Source organism: Electrona antarctica (assembly GCF_951216825.1).
Source record: "Electrona antarctica genome assembly, chromosome: 13".
In the NCBI taxonomy this organism is placed as follows: domain Eukaryota; kingdom Metazoa; phylum Chordata; class Actinopteri; order Myctophiformes; family Myctophidae; genus Electrona; species Electrona antarctica.
Window position 1 is genome coordinate 1,889,898 of NC_136794.1, and position 27,113 is coordinate 1,917,010.

The 27,113-nt window shown below is 45.5% G+C and overlaps 1 protein-coding gene across 1 annotated transcript in view; it reads left to right on the forward strand.

Moving 5' to 3' along the window:
- The window catches only part of ston2 (stonin 2), a 36,917-nt gene that overhangs the window by 1,741 nt on the left and 8,063 nt on the right, over positions 1-27,113 (forward strand). Inside the window, exons 2-11 of the mRNA XM_079518614.1 lie at positions 5,527-5,695; positions 6,605-6,679; positions 7,327-7,560; positions 11,798-12,181; positions 13,205-13,987; positions 14,902-15,167; positions 15,992-16,195; positions 17,268-17,561; positions 25,532-25,672; positions 26,886-26,960. Coding sequence (XP_079374740.1) covers positions 5,605-5,695; positions 6,605-6,679; positions 7,327-7,560; positions 11,798-12,181; positions 13,205-13,987; positions 14,902-15,167; positions 15,992-16,195; positions 17,268-17,561; positions 25,532-25,672; positions 26,886-26,960 — 2,547 coding nt within the window. The 5' untranslated portion in view covers positions 5,527-5,604. The remainder of the gene's footprint in view (positions 1-5,526; positions 5,696-6,604; positions 6,680-7,326; positions 7,561-11,797; positions 12,182-13,204; positions 13,988-14,901; positions 15,168-15,991; positions 16,196-17,267; positions 17,562-25,531; positions 25,673-26,885; positions 26,961-27,113) is intronic.

The window sequence follows — 27,113 nt, forward strand, 5'->3', positions numbered from 1 at the left end:
CCCCCCTCACCCCCAATACAAATTGACAGCTATAATAAACTTTATAATAGAAAAATAGAAAATAGAAAAATAGAAAATAGAAAATACATCATAAATAAATACTGAAACCAAATACTCCCAGGTTGAGAACTCCTGATTTAGCATATCTATTGTGCGCAGGGATTGGTCCTTTTAGTTACTAAAGGACCAATGGCCAATCCCTGCTCACGTTGGATATACTAAAGTTTAGCATATCTATTGTAATATGAGCAGGGATTGGTCCTTTTGTAGGGTTGACAACAAGTTGCTGCAGATGTTCTTATCAACTATGTGGGAATAGAGTCTATTCAGACAGACTGGTTGTAAAGGTTACATTATGGCACTCATAAACATAAACAGGACATACTGTAGTCCTACTGCTGGTCTGTAGCCATAGGCTGTTCATCTTTATATGTTGTTTTTGTTAGTTACATAATCATTATAGTTTACTGAACATTACACTGTCTCTCTGCATTCTATGATCCTATAGTTTACTGAGGCACTACACCGTCTCTCTGCATTCTATGATCCTATAGTTTACTCAGACACTACTGTCTCTCTGTATTCTATGATCCTATAGTTTACTCTGACACTATACTGTCTCTCTGCATTTTATGATCCTATAATTTACACACACAAGCACACGCACTGTATGCACACACGCTGACTCAGCAGAAACTGTACTGTACAAAATGTTATGTAGATACATATTCTGATGACTCGGCACTACTGTATTGTTTGTTTACATTCTGGTGGGGGGGTACAGTCACTCTCAGAGAGAGGGAGGGGGAGGGGGATAGGAGGGGGAGAGGGAGGGAGGGAGGGTGATGTAATTCGCACACAAACACACCCATATGTCAGTGCTAGTCCGGCATGGTGGGAAGTAAGTGTGTGTGTGTGTGTGTGTGTGTGTGTGTGTGTGTGTGTGTGTGTGTGTGTGTGTGTGTGTGTGTGTGTGTGTGTGTGTGTGTGTGTGTGTGTGTGTGTGTGTGTGTGTGTGTGTGTGTGTGTGTGTGTGTGTGTGTGAGAGTGTGTGTGTGTGAGAGTGACTTGGCACAGAGTCTGTGTTGGGAGAGGACCCAGGGTGCTGAACAATCCACCTCTCTGTTCCCCGGTCTGTCTGCCTGTCTGTCTCTCTGCCTGTCTCTATCTCTCTCTCTCTCTCTCTCTCTCTGAACTATAGTCCATCTTCAAAGTTGCCCACCCCTGATCTACAAGCTCAAAACGCGTAGCGGTGCGACATGTTTTGAGCTTGTGCATCTGCTATTTCTGCTACGACAGAATATGCAATATGCCCTCTGGCATGAGTGTGGAACTATAGTGGCCCTCTCCATCTACAACTTAAAGTTGCCCACCCCTGTTTTAGAGGATACCATTTATTTTGTTAGCGTAGGCCTACTGCAGGTGACTTGAATGCTATTTGGTGCAATGTTGAGTACAGGCCTAAGGTCTACCAAAGTGATTCAATGTTGAATGTTTATGGCAGCGGTGGCCGAACGGATTGCGGAGCGGTCTTGATCCTGGAAGGTCGCCAGTTCGAATCAGCGGTCCGACACGTTAAAATTACCACCGCTGAAGTGCCCTTGAACAAGGCATTGAACCACTACGATGAAATGTGTTCTATGAGCAGGGCCTGGCTGGAAACAAGTTCTTGAGCTTAGCCCAGATACCCTGGGTAAATATAGTAATCATTTCATTTCATTTCAGAGTACAGTACAGGTCTACTAAAGTGATTCAAAAGTGCACGCCTGGGTGACATCACACTGCATGCTGGGCGAGCGCTGGTGCTTTAATTCGAATGGGGGTGTCAGATCAACATATCCGCCTGGGTGACAGCAGACTGCTGGGCGAGCGCTGGCGCTTTGGCATGGCCAGCCAAATGGGGGCGTCAGATCAACATATGGAATGAATTCTGTACTGGCCATATAAGGAGGATGTCTTGAGTGTACAATGTTTGATGAGGTCAGATCAACATATGGAATGTCAGAACATCTAAGGGTGGCAGCGGGGGCAGTGTCTTGAGTGTACCGGGTTTGATGAGGGCCCAGGTAGAGCTGGCCTGTTGAGAACTGTTTTCGCCGGCTGCCGGGCACGGCTGCGCTAATAACTTTGGCGCGGGCCTGTCTAGAGTTTAAATGGACAGGTGTCAGTCAAATAAAAGGGAGACATTGAAGAGGAAGGATGGATGGGGAACGATCAACATATGGAATGTATGTAGAACAGGTTCTGACATATATCCATATCTAGATCTAAGTGTTTGAGGTTTACTATATATGACATCCCTGATGATGTCACGTGATGTCACGACTGAGACCATCTATGGGGATAATAAGTTACTGACTGACGTGATTATTTGCGGTCGCAAATAATACATATAAATCTATTGAAAATAGCAGATCTACAAGCTCACGACACATCATACCTTGACACGTTTGGAGCTTGTAGATCTGCTATTTGTACTCTTATAGTGTGACACTCTTCTGTGATGACGTAGGGCATTCATGTATGAAAATAAAGAGATACAAGATTTCTGAGATGGATATATATATATATATATATATATATATATAGTAAATTATTTAATCATTTGCATTTATCCATCCAAACATTATTTACGCTTATTTGTATTAAATGCTATAAACTTTTAAAAAAAAAGTTTTTCAAAGTGATTTGGAAACTTAAGATTTTCTCAAAAAAAATCAGCATTCAGCGGTCTAGGATTTTCCAACATATATCGGCATCATAATAAAATAATCTTACATCGGCCGGGCTCTATACTGTTATTGTGAGGTTCCTCTGGTTGCAGGTTGACTTCTAACAGGTGACAGATGGCAGCTTCCATCTGAGCAACCTTTAATCCTGTAAGCCAATAAGATCATAGACATAGAAAGGTAGACAGACAGACGCCTCCTTCGGCTCTGGGGCGTCTGTATCTCCATTCGGTATTTAAGTCCGACGTCATTTTGTAGTCCTACGTTACATCCGGGTCCAAGTGGCACCAGCTCCCGTCCGCTTCTCATTGTAAATAGCAATATCTGATCGTGTGAATCCTTTTACAATAACGTTATTTTTCAGAAAGGAAGCCATTGAGGGTTAAAATGGGTCTTAAAGGAGAATTCCATACTAGAAGCCCTCAATGGGGGTTGGGGTTTTTGTGCTAATTCGCTTATTTCCATCGAAATATGTAGTAAAGTGTGCCGCTTGGGATACTATTTACATTATGAAGAGAGGATATATACAATGATTTTTGAGCGATGGAAATAAGCGAATTAGCACAACACCCCATACATGCAATTCATTGAGGGCTTATGGTAGGGAAAATAGCCATGTGCGCTTTTGCACAAAATAACACCTGGACCTCTTTGGTGGGGACGTAACAACTACAAATAAAGGTAAGAAAGCCTTCTAGTATGGAATTCTCCTTTAATGCTTCCAACTCAAGTAGAATTATTATTCGATAGTATTCAGTGTAGGGCAGACAGCCTGTCACAGCCAGATATGGGAGACCAGTAGGTTTGTTTTTGCAAGGAAAGCGGTAAAATTAGACTTTAGTGGTTGTTTTAGTCTCAGATTTAGTCCGACGGAGGGACACAGTATAACTCTATGGGGACACAAACAGTAGGACCCGGAAGTATCTCTGGAGGGGTCGCTTATGTCACGACTAAAATACTGAATAGACATGGAAAGGTAGACGCCTCCTTCGGCTCTGGGGCGTCTGTATCTCCGCAGACATAGAAAGGTAGACGCCTCCTTCGGCTCTGGGGCGTCTGTATCTCCATAGACGTAGAAAGGTAGACGCCTCCTTCGGCTCTGGGGCATCTGTATCTCCATAGACGTAGAAAGGTAGACGCCTCCTTCAGCTCTGGGGCGTCTGTCAGTGCGCCCAGACAGTACCAGCAAGAGGCGGCAAGATGCGGCTAAGAGCAGGCATCGCTTCCCGTTTTTTAGGCAGCTGGTGGATGGGAATGACTCTGTGAGATCTTAGTTGTTAAGAGACAGACAGGCTGAAGAGGGGTGTGTGCGTGCGTGTGTGCGTGTGCGCACATGAGATGTCAGCATCACTCTGTTGTTCTATCACTCTGTTGTTATCAGAGCGTTGCAGAATGTACATATCCTGTCCCCTCTCTCTCTTTCTCTCTCTTTCTCTCTCTCTCTCTCTCTCTCTCTCTCTCTCTCTCTCTCTCTCTGTTGTCTCTCTCCCTCTCTGTCTTTGTCTAACGTTTTCGTGCAGGTATACAAAATGAGCATGTGGGTTTCTAGGAGGAAGTTAACATGCAGGGTCAGTAGAAGCTGACCTCGTGGCTAAAGGGCTGCTGTCAGCTCGTCTCAGAACAGAGTTTGAATGTCATACAATGATTTTCTAGAAGAGTTTTCTTACTGTATAGCATTGATCAAGAGTCGGCTCCATATATGAAGATCTAGGTGATGATCCAGTCTTCTCCATGTATGGCTATCCAGGGTTTGATGAGGTCAGTGAGAGATTTTCATATATGGCCATGTGTTCATATATGGACTGTGTCACGAGGTGTGACAGACTGACAGTGACAACCATATATGGAGGCGTGACTGACGGACGGACAGGTTTTGCAGGTTTTCATAGTAATCTGCGAGCTAAATATACTATGACTACATGACAATTTCGTCAACAAATACAAACTACACTAAAGGTTGGGACTAGTGGAGAAGATTTTATTTTATTTATGTATTTGATGTGTTAACGTTTTGTTCTTGTTTACTGTGAATCGCTCTGGATTAATTTAGGCCTGATGTCGAAATAAAGAAAATGTCTTCTAAATCCTAACAGTTTTCTGAAATACCTAGTATTTTTCTATGTCAGTGGTGCTCAATATTTCATGTCAAGGACCCCCAGAATTATATGTATTTGGCCGCCGACCCCCATCTGAAAATATGTTGTTCCAGAGACCCCCCCCCCCCCCCCCCAGAAGCAAATATATGAGTTAAAAACGTTTGCTCTGAAAGAATATATTCAAACATTTGCGCCACATTTTCACGATTTTTCAAAAATACCAGACCTACAAGCTCATAGCGCGGCACTCGGTGCCGCGCTATGAGCTTGTAGGTCAATAGCGTTTCAATAGCTATATAATGGTTAAAACACCAAAAGGGGTTCCCACCCAGAATGGGTTAAGAGCGTCTGCTAAATTGTATGTTTGGTTGCGCTCAGTGTTGCACTCTGAAAATAGGAGATCTACAAGCTCACAACGCGTTGCGCTGCAACCTTGTAGATCTACTATTTTCAGCATGCAACCAATGGCATTAAGGCATCAGGCATTAATCAAGGCCCACCAAAATGCAATTTTCGTCGACAAAATCAACTGTAGATCGACTAAAACTAGACTAACGCTAAAACATTTCAGGTGACTAAAACTAAAATGACAGTTTATTCAAAATCAAAAGATACTATAACTAAAACTAAATGTTGCTGTCTATCTCAACTTCTGGAGCTGTGAAGTGAACGCGTTGGCTCTTGTTTCGTCTCGTCCACAGACACACAGAGATGACGATCGTCTTGTAAACGTTGTAGCGTTTGGAGGGAAACTCGCCACACGTTAAACATCAAACAACATGGCCGCCGCCGCTTGTGTCGGCCGTGGCAGAGTGGGCTGGGTGGAGTTCACAGAGGAGCCTTCGGGGGGCGACACTGAGAGCCAAACAGGTACAATTAAATATAACGGTTTGAAAAATGGCTCAATGACACCTCAACAATGACGCTTTTTACGTACGTACATACGTTCATACCATCCATCCATCCATCCAGCCATCCATCCATACATACATACACGCGTACGTACGCACTGTACGTACAGTGGTGATGATGATCATTACATTACATTTTTACATTACATTTTTATCCCACATTTTTGCAACCCATTTTTTCACCCAGTTTCAATTATCCAATGTAATCCTGGGCACTACACTTCCTCTGCCAACCTGGGTAGAGCAGTGGACTGACCTCATGCTTCCTTCTAAGCATGAAGCTGCTTCTTTTCACCTGACAGGGGGGGAGTTTCCCCGGCCGGATGTGGAGCTGGTTTAGAGACCAGGATTACTGCATGTTTTTTGTGAGGGTACCTACCCTAGGACACAGGGAGAACATGTGAGGGTACCTACCCTAGGGGACACGGGGAGAACATGTGAGGGTACCTATACCCTAGGGGACACGGGGAGAACATGTGAGGGTACCTACCCTATAGGGGACACGGGGAGAACATGTGAGGTTACCTACCCTAGGGGACACGGGGAGAACATGTGAGGGTACCTACCCTATAGGGGACACGGGGAGAACATGTGAGGGTACCTACCCTAGGGGACACGGGGAGAACATGTGAGTGTACCTACCCTAGGGGACACGGGGAGAACATGCAAACTCCACACAGAAAGGCCCTTTCGCCAACCCCGCCTCGGGTATGGGCACTGATGACGTGGAGGAGAGGACATGCCCCCAGCGCCCACAGCGTCCCCAGCGGGAATCGAACCCAGGACCTTCTAGCTGTGAGGCGACAGCACTGCTGACTGTGCCACCGTGCCCCCATTATTAAATGTTTGTTTATTGTTTTATGGTCAGATGCAGGAAGTAGCATGGACAACCATCCTGCCGCTCAAGAGTGTGGAGGAACTTGCAGCTATGGGGATCAAACAGGTGAGTGAAATCAAAATTAATTTATGTTCATAAGGGTAGCGGTGCGTTTTAGTTCACAGGGAGTCATTCTAATGGACTTTTTGATATAACTACACACACGGAAATTAGTTTTGGCATCCATTGTTAGTAGGGGTTTAACGATACGACACGATACATGGTTGACGATACGATACATGGACGATATTGGTTCATTATGGCGATACGATTAATTTATTTAAAATCGATACAGTAACTATTTAGCAAAGAAATTAAAGACGGGTACCGTCCTAAATTCGGCTCTTCGGTGCTACTGAAAATTTCTGACGACCCGAAATCATTTTGGCACTACAGCGCCGAAACAGCGGTAAAATAGGAGTATGAATCGGCCCTTACCATATCGTTACACCCGTAATTGTTGGGTATGCCCATATGATGACCACGGATATGCTCTAGAAGTGTGACAAACGTTTCACTACCACTTTAAATGTTGCTACACATTATATCAAGTGATTTGTGTGTGTGTGTGTGTGTGTGTGTGTGTGTGTGTGTGTGTGTGTGTGTGTGTGTGTGTGTGTGTGTGTGTGTGTGTGTGTGTGTGTGTGTGTGTGTGTGTGTGTGTGTGTGTGTGTGTGTGTGTGTGTGTGTGTGTGCGTGCATGCGTGTAACAGGAAGCAGACACAGCGTTTACTCCACGGCCAGTTTCTGGAGCGCTGCGCCCCCTTCAGACGGCAGCTGGAACTACACCCAATCGGAGCACGGCTCGGTCAGCCAATCGGAGCGCAGCTCGGTCAGCCAATCGGAGCGCAGCTCAGTGAGCATGGGGGCGTCGACCGGCGACCTGCCCTCCCTCGACGCAGAGGAACTGACCAATGAGGACTCGGCACACCCCCCGCACACGCCCAGTAAGTTGTGTGCAACATTCACGAGCGCGTGAAACTAATGGCGATACGATACGATTCAATGATTTGAAATCGATATAGTAACTTTTCAGCAAATACCTTAAATATGTGTGAAACTTGTGGATAGTGCAGGTTTTTTAAGGGAAAGATGTATTACTTTGGATATACAGCGTAAATAAGTAAACACAGTGATTCTCTGGGCAAATAGATGGACATTGTATTTGAACACATTATGGACAAACCCACGCCTTGACATGAACACAGAGAATACACACATTTATCGATAGATCAAGTGTAGCGATATGTAATGGAAAAGTAATTAAACCCATCTTTTTCCAAGACCAAAGGGACTTCTTGGTCCCTTATTGTATTTGTCTGTTTTCTTCTTCTCCTTCTTCCGCCAAAAATAGCAGTTCTGGCTGAACCGTGGAGTCGGTTTTCGCGAAAGTTGGCAATATGGTAGAGGGCTATGCCAAACGATGAGGATGCGAAGCCCACGACCATTGGCCAAAGGGTGGCGCTATTGCACTCAATTCATAATGCAAACTTTGAACGCACATTGCTCATGAACCGTTTGACCGTCGACAATGAAACTTCGATACACATATGCGTCTCCTCATGCCGAACAAGGGCAACCTCTAGATCACCCGCCATTTTGAATTATATGAAAAACAGTTCAAATCTATATCCTCCCATCTTTGATCAAAATGCAATTTCTACACGTGATCTTTGGACCTATGCGGACAATCTGAAGTATGAAAAAGTAATGAAAATTGCTGTTTTGTGAAAATTCTTCTGCCCATAATACATACACGCAGTGTCACATGCTTATGAAACATTTGGACCAGAAAGCGTCAAAAGGCGATCTCGGCGTAAATTAGTTAATGTCATACTTCGTTATACTTGTCTGCCACACAAAAGTAGCAAAAATAGCTGCTCTACAAGCTCAAAACGTCACATCGTGGCCCGTTTTTAGCTTGTAAGTAACATTTATTCTCAAATGCATTTAGTTATAATTATGTTAACTTTATGAACTTAAATGCAAATACATTGGACATAAAAAAAGACAATAAAATCTTAATACTCGTCACTAAGCTACTAATATAGACTGAGGTAATTAAAGCGGGTCAATATGTTTGCATGTTTGTAAATTGTAACAGCTCGAATCAACTCTATATTAGTATTCAGACATTAGGGCTATTATTATTAAAGGTCAGTGATTTCACTTAATTCAAATATCACTTCTTTTTTTGTTTTGTTGTGATAATCCTCCACATAATAGAGTGTGCTGACCACATGAGGAGTTCCTCCCTGTCCCCAGTTAACCCCTGAGGGTCAAAATACCTTAGGTTTAGTTTTTGGCTAGGTGGCCCAGCCTTCATCCAATCAGAATAGAGAGGGGCCTTCCTCCAATCATGATTGAGCGGGGGCGAGCCTTGGTGTGTGTGCTGTTGGCCTGTTGTGTGTACCCCCCATTGTAGAGCGTGCATGTGCACATCTTGTTACCGGGGCGGACCGGGGGGTTTTCCAAATCACACACATCACTGAATGCTCCTTTAAGTGAAGGCGGGGGCCGCATGTGGCCCCCCGGGCCAACAGTTTTCCAGTACCTACGCACAGTGGACACAGTTCACATTGTGGCCTGTGGGGGGTGCTAGAGTAGGACAGCTTGTGTGTGCGTGTGCGTGTGTGTGTGGAGAGGGGGGGGGGGATTAGTGTACCTTTAAGTTGAAGCAAAACACAGAGTAGACAAAACAGAGACTGTGTGTGTGCGTGCGTGTGTGGAGGGTGGGAGGGGGGGGGGGGGGGGGGGGGGTGGTGGTATGGCCTCTACAAGCTCACACAAGCCTCTGCTATGCAGACTGTCTGCCGAGCCGCGCTATTGGCTGACAGCCGGCCCACTCTTCCCCTGCTCATCCAATCAGGCGGGTTTGTGGCCGAGCCCTGGCTAGAGTGAGTGAGTGTGTGTGTGCGTGTGCGCGCGCACGCACACACACACACACACACACACACCTCACAACCTGACGGCATCACAACACGGCACTGGTGAGTTTTTCCTCCTTTTAATACTTTAATATGTATCAGTTACTTATTCATATTTCTCAGCTATTTAACCGTGTAACGACTTCTCAAAGGAACATGTGGTCGACTTGCAACGTAAATTTTGTCGACCATAAAACTATGACGAAACATGACGGTCAACTATACCGTTTTTCACTGACAAAAACAAAGTACAAACTAAGCTATGGTGACTAAAACTATGACTAAATATGTTGACAATTTTGGTCAACAGATAAAAACTAGACTATAATGTTGGGGAGGGACTAGTGGAGAAGAGATCCAGTAGAAGTAAGACTAGTGGAGAAGAGATCCAGTAGAAGTAATACTATAGTGGAGAAGAGATCCAGTAGAACTAAAAGACAAGTCATTTTATGTTTGGTTGTGTGTGGGTGTCACTCACCGTAAATAGCCGATCTTACGAACTTTGTGAGCTTGTAGATCAGCCATTTTTGGCACACGGACAATTATAAATCAGGCATTAAGACGCCATCAAGGCCTGCCGACATGAACTTTAGTCGACTTAATCAACTGTAGATTTAGTTGGCTATACAATCATATGGTGGACTAGACTGAAACTGAAACATTTCAGGGGACTAAAATATGACTGAAACTGAAACATTTCAGGGGACTAAAATATGACTGAAACTGAAACATTTCAGGTGACTAAAATATGACTGAAACTGAAACATTTCAGGGGACTAAAATATGACTACAACCGAATGGAATTGATTTTAAGTGTTGACTTCTGACAGTATGATAACAGTACCACCTGGACACTGCAGGGTTAACTGACTGATGTGACTTTAATGTCGGGGTGTGTACTGTGTGTGTGTGTCAGTGTGTGTGTGTGTGTGTGCGTGTGCGTGGAACAGGGAGTGTGTAATGTTTGTCAAGGAAGTGGCCTCTCTTCTCTGAAACCTTTGATTTCCATCCTGCCACACCGAGTCTTAACCCATTTTGGTCGCATTGGTGTCGCCTTAGGTTTTATCCACTTTTAACCATTATTTTAAACTAGCTGTTGAATGTTTGAGTGGTGTAAACCACTCCAACAACTGGCTTTGTACCCGTGTCTGTTCGTACCAAAACAAATGTACCCGTGTCTGTTCGTACCAAAAAAAATGAGCATGGTTGCTATGGTCACCCAGTTCACACGGGTGTGATTTCATTACGTCAGACATTACGTCAGACCACAGCTGATCAGTCTATATAAGACTTTACACCACTCAGTTCACACGGGTGTGATTTTTTTAAATATTTTTTAGATTTTGAAGTTTTTAGATTTTGAAGTTTATTATCTTTGCCATGGGCAAAGATAATAAACTTCAAAATCTAAAAAAAGCTTTCAAAGGATCCCCTTCCATGACCATCATCATCCATCACCATTCTATCATCTCGGAAATGTTTGACATCTGAAACATTTCCCAAGTATGAATTTAAGGCTTAAGCACATGCTACTTGTGTCCCTTTTTTTTCTTCAGTCATGCTAGTGTTAGAAGACTGAAGAATCAGTTCTCATGCATACATGGGTTAAGAAGCCTCATGTGTATAGGGCATAGCGGTGGCGGACATTCTCTGGTTCCATCGATCCAGACCCCATTCAGTTTTTCCAATAGACATTTCAACAAAAATATTTCTATCAATTATTGTAAGTCTAGAATCAAGTCGCCCATGCTCCGGGCTTCCATAAAACATTTGATTATGTGGAGGGGAAAAAAAAGAAGACTGCATAACTAACTGGGTATTTATTGAATATAGTAGCCTATGTTAATTAGTTAGTTTGATTTATTGTCCACAATGTGGAAATTTCCACAATGTGGAGGAGGCGGACACTTACACACAATCTTCTTCATGGCCAAAAGCAGGACAACAGTGACAAATACATTTAAAACAAATCTAACAAGACATGGTATCATTTAGTGCCTTAATGGCATTAGGAATGAAGGAATTTTTAAAGATGTTACGGCTCGCTTTAAGTACTTTGTACCGTCTACCAGAGGGAAGTAGTTGGAACTCCCTGCAGAGTGGATGAGAGGAGGTCAATTGCTATCTTGACAGCTTTTTTCCAAATACTTCCTTGTAGATACAACTTCATTGTTTCTGTCTCTTTCCAATAATTTTGAATAGTATATCATAATTATAATAAAATATATATAGTTTTAAAATTTCTCTTGTCTTCCAGACTCGTCTGTGTTCACAGAGGATGAGGGCGGGGACAATATGATGGACGCCGTCAGTTGGACGTCCAGCAACCAATCGGATGCCTCCAGGACGTCCGGCAGCCAATCGGAATCCTCCAGGAGCACCTGGGTGACCTTTGACGACGACAATGACGTCCGGAAGGTCAGTGCGCGCTCCGTCCCACGGCCCGGGCGGACTCCGGCCCCCTCTCACATCCGATTGGACGGCCAGCCACTCCTCCAGCAACAGGACGCAAAAAGCAGCAACCTGATTGGTCCTCCTCCTCTTCTTCCTCCTCCCGCCGCCTGGAAACATAACAAAAGCCACGGTGCTGGTGCTGAGCGCCCCCTAGTGGACCTGACCCCGCAGGACCCTGGGACCAGCGGTAGGCCTCCTGTCACAATTATTACATAAGAATCGCCTAATTGCCATTATTTGAGATAATGGCAATTATCTTTTTGCATAATCATCAATCGTTTTCCACGTAGAAAAATGTCCATACATTTAAAAAAAATCACACCCGTGTGAACTGAGTGGTGTAAGGTCTTATATAGAATGATCAGCTGTGGTCTGACGTAATGTCTGACGTAATGAAATCACATGCTCATGCTCATTTTTTGGTACGAACAGACAGACAGACAAACTAACAAAGCCAGTTGTAGGAGTGGTTTACACCACTCAAAAATGTATAGCAGAAATAGCTTTGTGACGTGTTGAAAGCTTGTGGATCTGCTGTTTCCGCCATTTTGACCGGCCGGTCTGAATCATAACATTACGTTACATAACATTGGGTGTCTCTAAATTTTTCTGTTACCTGCTTCCTGTTATGTTTCCTGGTCATGTGACCTGAGTAACCAATAAATGACAGCAGCATGTGTGGCAGCCAATCAGGACTAGGTCCTCAGTATGACTCATGTATGACTACTGACTAGCTCTTCTACATTTCATGAGCATTCACTAGTCAGGTTTCACCTGACAAGAAAAAGATGAATGTGTATATTTAAGTTACTAGAGCGGTGCCTGTTTGGCACTGGCCTACTTGGAACGATGCAAGTTGGAAATGAATGCCCCACCCAGATATTATGTCTGTGTCCCTTTTAATGCCCGTATATGGAGTTCGTCGTCAGGCATGCCCAAATATTGGAGTCTATGCAGACGTCAGCATGATGTCAGAACAGGCTATAGCTCCATATATGGACACTGAACAGGGGCCTTTCTGGGGCGGTTCTGGACAACCGTGGGTCCGACCGACTCGACACCGGGCACTGCACCCCCTGTGGTGGTGTGGAACCAAATACAAATTGTAGCACCCGTTCCAATGTTCAATGCAAGAAAAATACACAATTAAATCGCCAATCGCAATTATTTCTGTCAATTAATCGAGAACTTAATTTTTTAACCGTGACAGCCCTAACCAGCGGAACCCATGGGACCACCAGCGGAACCCCTGGGCCCAGCAGCGGGGGGCCCCCAGCATACACCAAGAAGAATCCCTTCTTGGACGCAGAGTTCAGCGACATCAAGCCATCCTCGGCCATAAACCCCTTCAGCTCTTATTTTGAAGAGCCACCGCGGGAGGACAGGAAGTGGCGGCCGGCGCCGCGGCAGAGCAACGGAGTTCCGCAGGGAGGAGTCGGTCCTTACGGAGCTACACAGGGAGGAGGCGGTCCTTATGGAGCTCCACAGGGAGGAGGCGGTCCTTACGGAGCTCCACAGGGAGGAGGAGCTACACAGGGAGGAGGCAGTCCTTATGCAGTTACACAGGGAGGAGGCGGTCCTTACGGAGCTCCACAGGGAGGAGGCGGAGCTTATGGAGCTCCGCAGGGAGGAGGCGGTCCTTATGGAGCTCCACAGGGAGGAGTCGGTCCTTACGGAGCTACACAGGGAGGAGGTGGTCCTTATGGAGCTACACAGGGAGGAGGCGGTCCTTACGGAGCTACACAGGGAGGAGGCGGAGCTTATGGAGCTACACAGGGAGGGGTCGGTCCTTATGGAGCTACACAGGGAGGAGGCGGAGCTTATGGAGCTACACAGGGAGGAGGCGGTCTTTACGGAGCTACACAGGGAGGAGGCGGTCCTTACGGAGCTACACAGGGAGGAGGCGGTCCTTACGGAGCTACACAGGGAGGAGGAGGTGGTCCTTACGGTACCTTTGGGTTCTTTGAGTCGTCGACCGACGAAGAGTCACAAGGTCAGGAGGCTGCCATGCACTTATTTTATTTTGTTTGAGGGGCGCTAGCCCCTCCTATGTACAGCAGCATTTACAGTATATATAACTAATATAGCTAGCATAGCTATAGGTAATTAAGACAACGCCACCGTCTTGTGCGCTATGACTATTTTGCGCTATTAAGTCGTGCTGAACGTAAAGACTGAAGGCTTAAGCCCTAACCACACTAAAGGGTCACCACATGCAACTCCTTGGGTCCAAACGGTTTCCGAGGAGTAGCATGGTGACCCTTTGGTGTGGTTTGGGCCATTGAATTCCATGCGTTGAATCATCATTGCGCTATGACGGAGAAAAAAAGGCCGATCACAATGTGGGTCGTCACTTTTCTGTCTTCACTTTTATCTTCACTGTTTGTGTTTACAAACACGGAAAGCTGGGCATAGGTAGGGCCTAGCGCGACCCTCAAAAGCACATAAAATGTAACAACGTGTACCATAATGCCATGCCAATGTTAAGCTGTGTTGTTTTCACCCCATGAATGTGTCTCAAAGAATATGTAGATATTATAGATAACGTCTAGCCCCTCCTATATACAGGTTTAACGTTTGTCTTGTCTAGACAAACATTAAAAACTCCATTAACAATGAACAGTTTAATGAACAGAGTTTAATGTTTGTTTGTCACTAACACAAACATTAAATGCCATTTGACAATGAACAGAGTTTAATGTTTGTTTTGTCTGTCACTGAGCAAATCGGCATATGATGTTATGTTATCGCGGTGATGTAAGATGAAAGGGTTGGTAAAGCGCCCCTCATCATCTTCTTCCGTTTCTCAAATGGAAATACCCTAAAAAGATGGAGCTTGATGCACAGAAACAGCGTTTTACAAGGAGGTGGAACAATCATGTTGATTCTGACTCTGATTCTTTTCAGACGCCCATCAGCACTCGAACGGTGATGGAACCGGGGGGACATTAGGGGGGACACTGGGGGGGACATTAGGGGAGACGTTAGAGGGGACAGACAGGACATGTAGCACGCTGGTCCTCGACCAGTTGAGGGGCCTACGCATCGCCGATCCGGACCAACCAGGAAGCCCCGCCCTCCCAGACGACCCGTGGTCGGAGGAAGAGCAGGGATTGGAGGACGGCACCGAGGTCCCGGAGAACCTCTACCAACCAGAGCACATGAAGCCTCGGGTGGGTGGGGCACACTGTTGACCAGGGAGCCTCTAGACCAGTGGTCCTTGAGGGGGTTCCATGTTGTCCCCAGCTAAATGATGGAGAGTTGGTGACCAAATGGACCCTAATAGATCTTTAACTCTTGAGAGGGTAAAATGAAACCCTGCTCTCAAGAGTTCAGCATGGAATTGACAACAAAATATTGTTTATTGTTTCCCATCAAATGAAATGTCTTTTCAGGCCGCAACCTCCCCAAAATAATCCTATTTGATCTGGGTGAGGACCCCCCAAAATAATCCTATTTGATCTGGGTGAGGACCCCCCAAAATAATCCTATTTGATCTGGGTGAGGACCCCCCAAAATAATCCTATTTGATCTATATGAGGAGGACCCCCCAAAATAATCCTATTTGATCTGGGTGGGAACCCCCAAAATAATCCTATTTGATCTGGGTGGGAACCCCCCCAAATAATCCTATTTGATCTGGGTGAGGACCCCCCAAAATAATCCTATTTGGTCTGGGTGAGGAGGACCCCCCCCAAAATAACCCTATTTGGTCTGGGTGAGGACCCCCCAAAAGAATTATATTTGATCTGGGTGAGGACCCCCCCAAATAATTATATTTGATCTGGGTGAGGACCCCCCAAAATAATCCTATTTGATCTGGGTGAGGAGGACCCCCCCAAAATAATTATATTTGATCTGGGTGCTCCGCATCGGTGGTTAATCAACCTGTCTGTGATATATTTATCAACAATGAACACCTAGCCATTCATTATCCCTTACTTAACGTAATTATGACTAAACTATAACAAATAATAATTATGTCTCCTCCCGTCAGGAGGGCTGGTCCATGCTGCTGCGCATCCCAGAGAAGAAGAACATCATGTCCTCTCGCCACTGGGGACCCATCTACGTCCGTCTGTCCAACGGAGGAGACAGAGGGGACACTGGGGACCGAGGGGACAGGGGGGAAATCCTTCTCTTCTACGAACAGGGGCTGGACAAACCCTTCAGAACCCTACGGCTGGACCCCAGTCACCAGGTCAGTCTCCATAATCAGCTATATCTGCCAGACATAGTAGCCCAACCCAGTAGTTACTTTGAGTGAGACTGCACACGGAAGCCGTGAATTGCTTTCTGACAGAAATACTATCTGATTAATGCATTTCTGACAGAACCAAATGGATATGGTTTCACTTTACACTCTGACGAGTTAAAGGTCTATAAGGTTCAATTTATGCCACAGACGAAAAACAGTCTAAGGGCCGATTCATACTCCTATTTTAGAGCTGAATAAAAGTCTGTTCGGCTCTGTAGAGCCTACAATGTGAAGTCATTTGAGGTTCGGAGCCGACTTTAGGTGTTCGGTGCTACTGAAAATTTCTGACGAGCCGAAATCATTTCGGCACTACAGCGCCGAAACAGCGGAAAAATAGGAGTATGAATCGGCCCTTAGTCCACACTATTTATCCATAATGTATAAATGATAGATAAGGGCCTTTTCATGGATGGGTCAGAATGAAATTTGGACTTAGACTGTTTTTCGTCTGTGGTACTTAGTCTTAAGGCTCATACATAGTCTGGATTTTCGGTGGTAGGGTGACCACCCAACTACAACATGACGTCACGAGCCGCGGTGAAGAGCAAACCACCGCCACCGCTCCAGCCCTTCTCTCTGTTTTTATTCACCACCGCTCAAGTTATTTCAGCTTCGGTGGTCAGCTCACCACCGGAGCGGTGGTCACCTCATCACCGAAAATCCAGACTATGAATAGGCCTTTACTCTTCCATCATTTAGCTGAGGACAATCTGGAACCTACTCAAGGACCACTGGTGGTCCCCGGACCACTGGTTGAGAACCACTGCTTCGGGCAGATATCACAATTTTGGCAAAAAAAAGTTAACGCTACGAGGTTAACTCCTCAGTTATGCTAACACTACGAGGCTAACTCCTCAGTCATGATAACGCTACGAGGCTAACTCCTCAGTTATGCTAACGCTACGAGGCTAACTCCTCAGTTATGCTAACGCTACGAGGTTAATTCCTCAGTTATGCTAACACTACGAGGCTAACTCCTCAGTCATGCTAACGCTACAAGGCTAACTCCCACCAGGTGTCGGAGCACCGCCTCCAGAGCTACGAGGAGGCGGGCCGGGTCCACTCCGTCAGTGTGGAGCTGGTCCAATACCGCGAGAGGAGGCGGGGCATCCAGCCCAAGTCGCCCGTCACACGCCAGCCAATCCGGGAGCAGCTGGTGAAGCTGGCCACGCCCAGCTACGCGGACTACCTGAGCTTCCGCCACGCGCTGACGGAGCTGCTACGACGCGTGGCCCCGCCCCCCGGAGACTGGTCGCCACCCACCACCCCCCCGCTGGGGGGCGTGGCCTCTACAGAGGAGGAAGTGCAGGTATAGTGGGCGGTTTCTTATATTAATTGACAATTTGGCCAATGTTTTGATAGTATAGTTTGCTGATTAAAACAGTCTTACTGCATAACCCGCGTTCCCAGCTATTTAATCCAATATTCTACGCTGCCGAGATTGTTTTATTACCCTTAGAGCATACGCTGAAGTATTTGCAGCTTTCAACCACGAAAATCCGGCAAAAAATAGTCCAATGGTTTGTTGTTGATCAGACGAGCCAGCGGCCATGACAATGCGAAACGAAACCACAGTGCACAGCATGTTGTAGTCTAAACAAACGGCCCGTTCACATGCATTGGGCTCAATTTCCCAGAAGCCCTAGCAGCCCAGAGGATGACTTGATTTCCGGTTTCGTCATCATAACGCGACGGCCTCGTCACCAGGTCCGGGACAAATCCGCTATTTCTTTTTCATTATTTTAAAACGGTGAATTAAACGCATTAAACAAATAGCGGATTTAGCGTATTACGCGTGGTGGAACCCTGGATTAAACAATTAAAAGCCCTGAAAGTGTAAAAGATGGAGTGCCGTGATTTTTTCCCCCCTAAATCATGATCATCACAGGTACTATATTAACTCTTTGAGCGTTTCAAGGATTTCTATATAGTAGGTAGACTTCTCTATGGCCAGAATGGCGTTTTTGAATGATTTATTGAAAATTCTCTGTTGTGAATGTGTGACAACGAAAGACCTTCAGAGAAAGCTTGACTTGTCTGCTTCCAGGAAAAAAATGAACTGAGTTGATACAATGTTTAGTTCTTGTGTTGGAAGCCATTTAAAAGAGCCTGCATTTACACTGTTTCTGTTTCTAGGACAACCAAAAAAAGTTATGCCCGGTTGAAGTTTTATTTTCTAAATAACTTTTTTTCTGCTGGGCGTACATAGCCATGCAATATCTCATTTTAAAGGGTGAGTTGTCTAGTTCAATTAAAATAAAATAAAAAGTTTCTCACATGTACCACTGTAGATATTTTGCCATCTATAAATAGCATGGTCAGTCATGATCAATCTGACCTATCCAGCTAAAAGTCCCCATAGCTCTGAAATTGGAACATCATATAAACTCAATTCTTTTTTGGGGTAAAATTAGACATTCTAACGCACATTTTGATATATACCATGTTTACATAGTCTTACCAGTACCTTGTCTATTCATGCATGTATCTCAAAAACCTGTTATGAAGAAACACAGTTTTGATAAAAAACACATCCAAGGACATTGTTTTGATATGACTTGGTGCCCATGATATGTATCAAAATATAGACTTGAATGTATACTGTATTATAAAAAAGAAATGGAGTTATTACCATCTACCGTTACAGAGTAAATCACAGTTGAAACTTGCTTAGTCATATACAATAAACCTCACAATAGTGAACAAAATAGTCATGACAGGTCTAACTCATTGTAAAAGAGTCTTTTATTTTTTACGACTACTAACATAATAAAATGATAAATATTACAGAAAATAAGTAGGCCTACATACAAAACAGTTACTCCTCCCCTAGCTCTGATCCATAGCTCTAAATGCGCATTTAGAGCTATGGATCAGAGCTACTCCTCCCAAATGTCCCCAAACCCAGTCCTTGACGGTGTGTGTGTGTGAGTTAACCTGACTCCGCCATATGGGGCAGCAGAGTGTACAGTGTGTTCCCCCCTCCTGCTCCCATCTGGGAACTCTCAGGCAGACTTGATGCCCGGCCACAAAACGGCCTGGCCAATCAGCAGCAGCTTCTAGCAACTTCTAGCAGCAGCTTCTAGCTTCTACTAGTTGCTGCTGATTGGCCAGGCCGTTTTGTGAGCAACTTCGCTTCTAGCTGCTGCTGATTGGCCAGGCCGTTTTGTGGCCGGGCATCAAGTCTGCCTGAGAGTTCCCAGATGGGAGCAGGAGGGGGGAACCCAGTGTACTCTCTGCTGCCCCATCTGGCGGAGTCAGGTTATGTGTGAGTAGGCTAAATAAAAAAAAACACCCAAAAACTGCCCCCCCTGAAATGAATGAATGAATGAATCCGGTTCAGTGTCGGAGAACGCCATCGCAGTCTTGACTCTTCATCCTCCTCCTCCTCCTCATCTGATGCCAGTTCTAAATATATAAAAATAAATAAACATTTTAGCTGTAGTCAGTGCACGCTACTATTACATGGCGTTTTACCCGGCTGCTGGCGATCAATGATTTTATTGTGCAGTGTCTTTGTGGGCCGAGTCGTGGCATGACAAATACAAATAGATGCTTGTATAAGTATAGTATCACGATAAAATAATATGGCAACGTTAGAATGAAACACCAATGAGTGATCGCTGCCGCTGGTAATGTAGCTAGCTGCCCAGGGTATATCCAGCACCATTGCGTCGCAATCATCCAGCAACATTGGTACTGGCTATTGCCCGGGCTTGTGGCCCGGCCAATAGCCAGTACCATTTGTGCAGTGTTTGTTAGCAACTACTACTAGCCAACAGCCAGTGGAATGTGGTGACGTGATGGTGCTGGATATACGCTGGGCAGCTACATTACACGCGATCACTCATTGGTGGTGTCATTCTAACGTCGCCATATTATTTTATCGTGATACTAATTATACAAACATCTATTTGTATGCCACGATGCCACGATTCGGCCCACAAAGACACAGTACAATACATTCATTTGATCAGATGTTTTTGTTAGCTACGTCGATCACCTATAGTACCGACCCTTGTTATATATTCTCCGACTATGCCTGTCACGATGACTAAACCAGTTAGATCTATCCATATATGGTTCTACCACATCTATCTGATATCAGCACTAGGTCGGCTCGGGCCAAATATAGGGATCGTCTTACTAGACATGTCATATTAGGGCATTTTCGAATACAATAAAATTACCTTTTAGCGAAGGCATCAGCCTTGGTGGTAACTCCGGCGGGGAGAAGAAAAAACATTCCACACGTGTAATCCGCGAGGGTGGATGTTGCAGCCCGGCCAACGGTCTGGGACTGGAGAATGCCACTGGACACGGATGGATCATTTTTCAGATTGTTTTTTTTGCGGCGACTGCAAACCTGGCTGAAAAACTCTTCCTCCAGTGCCCACCTCGGAGGAGTCAACCAACCCCCCTGTTCACTGGGGGCTGGGCGTCAGTTTCCAATAGGAAAGCATACACGTGTGTCACGTGACACGGGAATTCTGGGAAATGTAGTTGATATTTATGCTCAATACTCAATACAGAGGTGCGGACCGAATTAATGTATTGGTATTAATAAAAAAAGAGAACTACGGAAAATCACGTACAGGGCAGAAAAGACTAATGCAAAACTCCACGTGTTTTCCAGTAGTAATCTGTCTAAGGGTTAAACTAGGAGCAAGACTTTTTAAAAAATGTGTACAGAAAGAGTTAAAACTAGAAAAAGTGCCCTTCTGGGCACAGGTCTCCACCAGGAGGATAGGAGTGTGTGTGTGATGTTTGGCAAAATGTTTAAGGTGGCCTTACACTAGCCGATAATCGGGCATTTTTGACGCTCGGGGGGTGCCCGACCGCTCAAAGCGCGATCGGGATCGGCCCGATCAACATCAATAATGTTTGATATTTGCTCTGCCCCGCTCCGATTATCCTGTAGTGTGTGGTGCTATCAGATTTCAGATTGGAAAAATATCGGCTAGTGTAAGGCCACCTTAAGGAGCAATATAAACGTGTGTGTGTGTGTGTGTGTGTGTGTGTGTGTGTGTGTGTGTGTGTGTGTGTGTGTGTGTGTGTGTGTGTGTGTGTGTGTGTGTGTGTGTGTGTGTGTGTGTGTGTGTGTGTACATGTGTGTGTTTGTGTGTGACACGGCTTGGCCTGTTGTAGCGCCACCATGAGGCTGATTTGAAAACTGTCAAGTGGCATTTCTTCCAAAGCCTAGTGAGAATATGCATGCACAGTTTCACCACAATCGGATGCTGCGTTGAGTAGTTGTGGCGATTTGTACAAAACGGGTACAAAGCGGGCTACTCCTGAAAAGTTTAGAAGCCAATCGTAACCAATAAGGGTGGATTATGATAAATCAAACAAACCCGTCTTGATCACATGACTATGGAGAGCATGTGTACCGATTTGCGTGAAATTTGGATAAAATCTCAAGGAGTAATATTAGAAAATGTGTTTTACATATATCGGCCTCCTGGTGGCGCTATAAAGAGCAGATGTGAAAAATTCCAGGCAAAGGTTTTTCCTTGGCCTCTAGGGAGTTGGCATACAAAGTTATCCACAGATCCGTGCAGTTAGAGGTAAAAACACTTTTCGGCCAGTTATAGCGCCACCATGAGGCTGAGTTGAAAATGTTCATGTGGCATGATTTGCAGCATTTTGTTTGAAACTGAGCACTCCTGCGAACTTTGTAAGCCAATCTTAGCCAATCAGGATGGAGTCTGAGAAATCTGAAAGACCAGTTTCGTTGAATGGCTCTAGAGAGACTGTGTACCAATTTGCGTGATGTTTGGACAAAATCTGTAGGTGTACTGTCCAGAAACTTGTTTTGCACAAAGCGGCCTCCTGGTGGCGCTATAACAGGCCGTTCTGGACATTTTGGGGCAGAGGTTCATCGTTGGCATCCAGGGAGTGTGTGTGCAAAATTTGGCATCGACCGGGTTAACGGTGCCGGAGATGATCTGTTCACAGACGGAAGGACGGACGGACGGACGGACGGACACACACACACACACACACACACACACACACACACACGGACGGACGGACGGACGGACGGACGGACGGAGTGCAAAACATACTCTCTCCCCATGCCTTCGGCCTGGTGGAGACAATAATGTTTTTATGTGGCCACACCCACTAGTTAGGTGCCTCCTGCCGTCAAAAGGCGACCCCCCGGAAGCAAATATTTGAATAAAAAAATTAGCTGTGAAAGAATATGGCCTACATTCAATATATGCGCCCCATTTTCACGATTTTTCAAAAATAGCAGATCTACAAGCTTGTAGCACGGCACTCTTTTTCAACAGCTAGGCTATGGAGTTTAAAATAATGGTTGAAAGTTGTTGAAAGCTAAAGCGACACATGCGTTCCAGCAGGTCTTAGTGGTTTAATAACTCTACTCCACCCGTGTGTCTCATATCAGGTGGAGGTGAGTTCTTTAATAACTATTTTTCTGTACTTTTAATGTCTTAAATGTATTTGTATTATGAATAGTATTTTTTGCAAGATTGTACATGTTTTTATTGATATTTGCTCTGCCCCGCTCCGATTATCCTGTAGTGTGTGGTGCTATCAGATTTCAGATTGGAAAAATATCGGCTAGTGTAAGGCCACCTTAAGGAGCAATATAAACGTGTGTGTGTGTGTGTGTGTGTGTGTGTGTGTGTGTGTGTGTGTGTGTGTGTGTGTGTGTGTGTGTGTGTGTGTGTGTGTGTGTGTGTGTGTGTGTGTGTGTGTGTGTGTGTGTACATGTGTGTGTTTGTGTGTGACACGGCTTGGCCTGTTGTAGCGCCACCATGAGGCTGATTTGAAAACTGTCAAGTGGCATTTCTTCCAAAGCCTAGTGAGAATATGCATGCACAGTTTCACCACAATCGGATGCTGCGTTGAGTAGTTGTGGCGATTTGTACAAAACGGGTACAAAGCGGGCTACTCCTGAAAAGTTTAGAAGCCAATCGTAACCAATAAGGGTGGATTATGATAAATCAAACAAACCCGTCTTGATCACATGACTATGGAGAGCATGTGTACCGATTTGCGTGAAATTTGGATAAAATCTCAAGGAGTAATATTAGAAAATGTGTTTTACATATATCGGCCTCCTGGTGGCGCTATAAAGAGCAGATGTGAAAAATTCCAGGCAAAGGTTTTTCCTTGGCCTCTAGGGAGTTGGCATACAAAGTTATCCACAGATCCGTGCAGTTAGAGGTAAAAACACTTTTCGGCCAGTTATAGCGCCACCATGAGGCTGAGTTGAAAATGTTCATGTGGCATTTCTTCCTCGGCCTAGTGGGAATGTGCGTGCACAATTTCACGGAAATCACACGATGTGTTCATGATTTGCAGCATTTTGTTTGAAACTGAGCACTCCTGCGAACTTTGTAAGCCAATCTTAGCCAATCAGGATGGAGTCTGAGAAATCTGAAAGACCAGTTTCGTTGAATGGCTCTAGAGAGACTGTGTACCAATTTGCGTGATGTTTGGACAAAATCTGTAGGTGTACTGTCCAGAAACTTGTTTTGCACAAAGCGGCCTCCTGGTGGCGCTATAACAGGCCGTTCTGGACATTTTGGGGCAGAGGTTCATCGTTGGCATCCAGGGAGTGTGTGTGCAAAATTTGGCATCGACCGGGTTAACGGTGCCGGAGATTATCTGTTCACAGACGGAAGGACGGACGGACGGACGGACGGACACACACACACACACACACACACACACACGAACGGACGGACGGACGGACGGACGGAGTGCAAAACATACTCTCTCCCCATGCCTTCGGCCTGGTGGAGACAATAATGTTTTTATGTGGCCACACCCACTAGTTAGGTGCCTCCTGCCGTCAAAAGGCGACCCCCCGGAAGCAAATATTTGAATAAAAAAATTAGCTGTGAAAGAATATGGCCTACATTCAATATATGCGCCCCATTTTCACGATTTTTCAAAAATAGCAGATCTACAAGCTTGTAGCACGGCACTCTTTTTCAACAGCTAGGCTATGGAGTTTAAAATAATGGTTGAAAGTTGTTGAAAGCTAAAGCGACACATGCGTTCCAGCAGGTCTTAGTGGTTTAATAACTCTACTCCACCCGTGTGTCTCATATCAGGTGGAGGTGAGTTCTTTAATAACTATTTTTCTGTACTTTTAATGTCTTAAATGTATTTGTATTATGAATAGTATTTTTTGCAAGATTGTACATGTTTGTATTGTGCAGTGTTATTTGTATTGTGTTGTGTTATATGTATATTGTTTGTCATGGACCCCAGGAAGAGTAGCTGCTACTTTGGTGGCAGCTAATGGGGATCCATCTGAGTAAATGAATACATAAATACTCCACCCATGTGTCTCATATCAGGTGGAAGTGAGTTCTTTAGTAACTCTACTCCACCCATGTGTCTCATATCAGGTGCAGCAGTGTTGTTTTTGGCAGCAGATTTTGATTTTAGTTTTAGTCATAGTCTCTTGAATAGTTTTAATTTAGTTTTAGTCACATTTTAGTCACCTGGAATGTTTTAGTGTTAGTTAGTTTTAGTCGACTAAATGTCATAAGATTTTAGTCGACTAAATCTACAGATCATTTAGTCCAGGGGTTCTCAACACGTGGGTTGCGACCCCTCGGGGGGTCGCCAAATTATTTTGGGGGGTCCCCAAATTATTAAAAGAATATTTTGCAACTGAATGGCTGGAAAGTGGAAATGAAGAGTTTACATATAGTACACATAGTACATGCATACACCTTCCCTAATGATGATTATATCATGGTTTCAGTATTTATTTATGGTGTATTGTCTCTATTATTAAGGTTATTGTAGCAGTCAATTTATATTGGGGGTCGGGAGGGGACGGGGCGGGGGTCCCGAGACATTGCCAAAGCATTTCCGGGGGTCCCTGGCCAAAAACGTTGAGAACCCCTGATTTAGTCGACTAAAATGTATTTTGGCGGGCCTTGATGCCGTCGTAATGACTGTTTTTTTCACTTGCTGAAGTGAGTGGGCTTGTAGATCTGCTATTTTCAGCATGCAACCAAGTGTAAAATGACATACTGGATCTCTTGTCCACTAGTCCCTTCCTAACATTTTAGTCTACTTTTTATTTGTTGATGAAATTGTCAGTATATTCAGTCTTAGTTTTAGTCGTCATAGCTTAGTTTTCATTTAGTTTCCATTTAGTTTTCGTCAGTGAAAAAAGGTAGTTGACGAACATTTTTCGTCTTAGTTTTAGTCGACAAAAACAACACTGAGGTGGAGGTGAGTTATTTAGCAACTCTACTCCACCCGTGTGTCTCATAACAGGTGGAGGTGAGGGACGAGTTCTTCGGCAGGGTGTCGGAGGGAGACGGGAGCGTGCTGGAGCAGCTGGTCGTCACACAGGTCAACGTCCTGGCCTTCCTGTCCGGGCTGCCCAGATGCATTCTGGGACTGAACGACGTGCAGGTAAGAGACACGGTGTTGCCATGTCTGTCTGCTTAGAAGCACACAGCGTTGCCATGTCTGTCTGCTTAGAAGCACACAGCGTTACAGTGTTTCCACACCTAAGCGCAAAACGGCCGACAGCCGCGGACAGAAGAAGCTGTTCGCAGCTTCTTTTCCGAGTTTTTAGACAGCTGGTGGATGGAAAAGAAGCTCCACCTCCGCGGACGACTGCCGCGGAGGAGAGCGTTTCCGGGAATCTGGCCGCCGCGGCAGTCGTCCGTGGAGGTGGAGCTTAATTTCCATCCACCAGCTGTCTAAAAACCCGGAAAAAGAAGCTGCGGACAGCCGAGAACGTCCGCGGCTCTTTAGTAAGTCTGGCAGCACCTCGTTCCCATGTCTGTCTGCTTAGAAGCACACAGTGTTGCCATGTCTGTCTGCTTAGAAGCACACGGCGTTGCCATGTCTGTCTGCTTAGAAGCACACGGCGTTGCCATGTCTGTCTGCTTAGAAGCACACAGTGTTTCCATGTCTGTCTGCTTAGAAGCACACAGCGTTGCCATGTCTGTCTGCTTAGAAGCACACAGTGTTGCCATGTCTGTCTGCTTAGAAGCACACAGCGTTGCCATGTCTGTCTGCGTTAAGTTGCACCCGGGGACCCGGGGCACCCGGAGACGGGCGGAGCACCTGGTTCCCTGTGCCTGTTCGGAAATCGTGCTAACTATGGAGGAGTCCCAGGGGAGGACGGGCATGAGTGTCATTTCCATCCATCATCTGTTTAAAAAACGAGGAAGTGACTCCTGTTCTTAGCTGCCTCTTGCATCTTCGTGACTTGACTGTCTGGGAGTACCCACAGTCTGGTTAGATCTGGGAGTACCCACAGTCTGCTTAGATCTGGGAGTACCCACAGTCTGCTTAGATCTGGGAGTACCCACAGTTTGCTTAGAAGCACACAGCGTTGCCATGTCTGTCTGCTTAGAAGCACACAGTGTTGCCATGACAGGCACGGCGGTTTTTCGCTTAGAGCCGGCGTCTCTTCCGGGTTTTTAGACGGCTGGTGGATGGAAAAGAAGCTCCACCCACGTGGCTTAATGCCGCGACGGCCAGATTCCCGGAAACACTTGCCCCCGCGGCAGGCTCTACTGGAGCCTGCTGGCTGCCATTAGGAAATCTGTCGTCCCATTGGTCGGAGGGAAGGAGGCGGTCTCTTAAAGTGTTTTACCATGTCGTCCCATAGGTCAGAGGGAAGGAGGCGGTCTCCCGACACGACATCATCCCCACGGCCACGCCCCCCCGCTGGCTCCGCCTACAGGTGAGTTGACGATCAATCGTCACACATTAAATCCCAAGCCTCTAGGGGAATACGTGGCGCTGGTGCCGGAGAAATCCGTGAGAAAAACTAAGAAGAAGAGCAGCCCTCTGACTAACCAGGAAGTGTAGCCGTCCATAGCTTCTTGTATGGTCT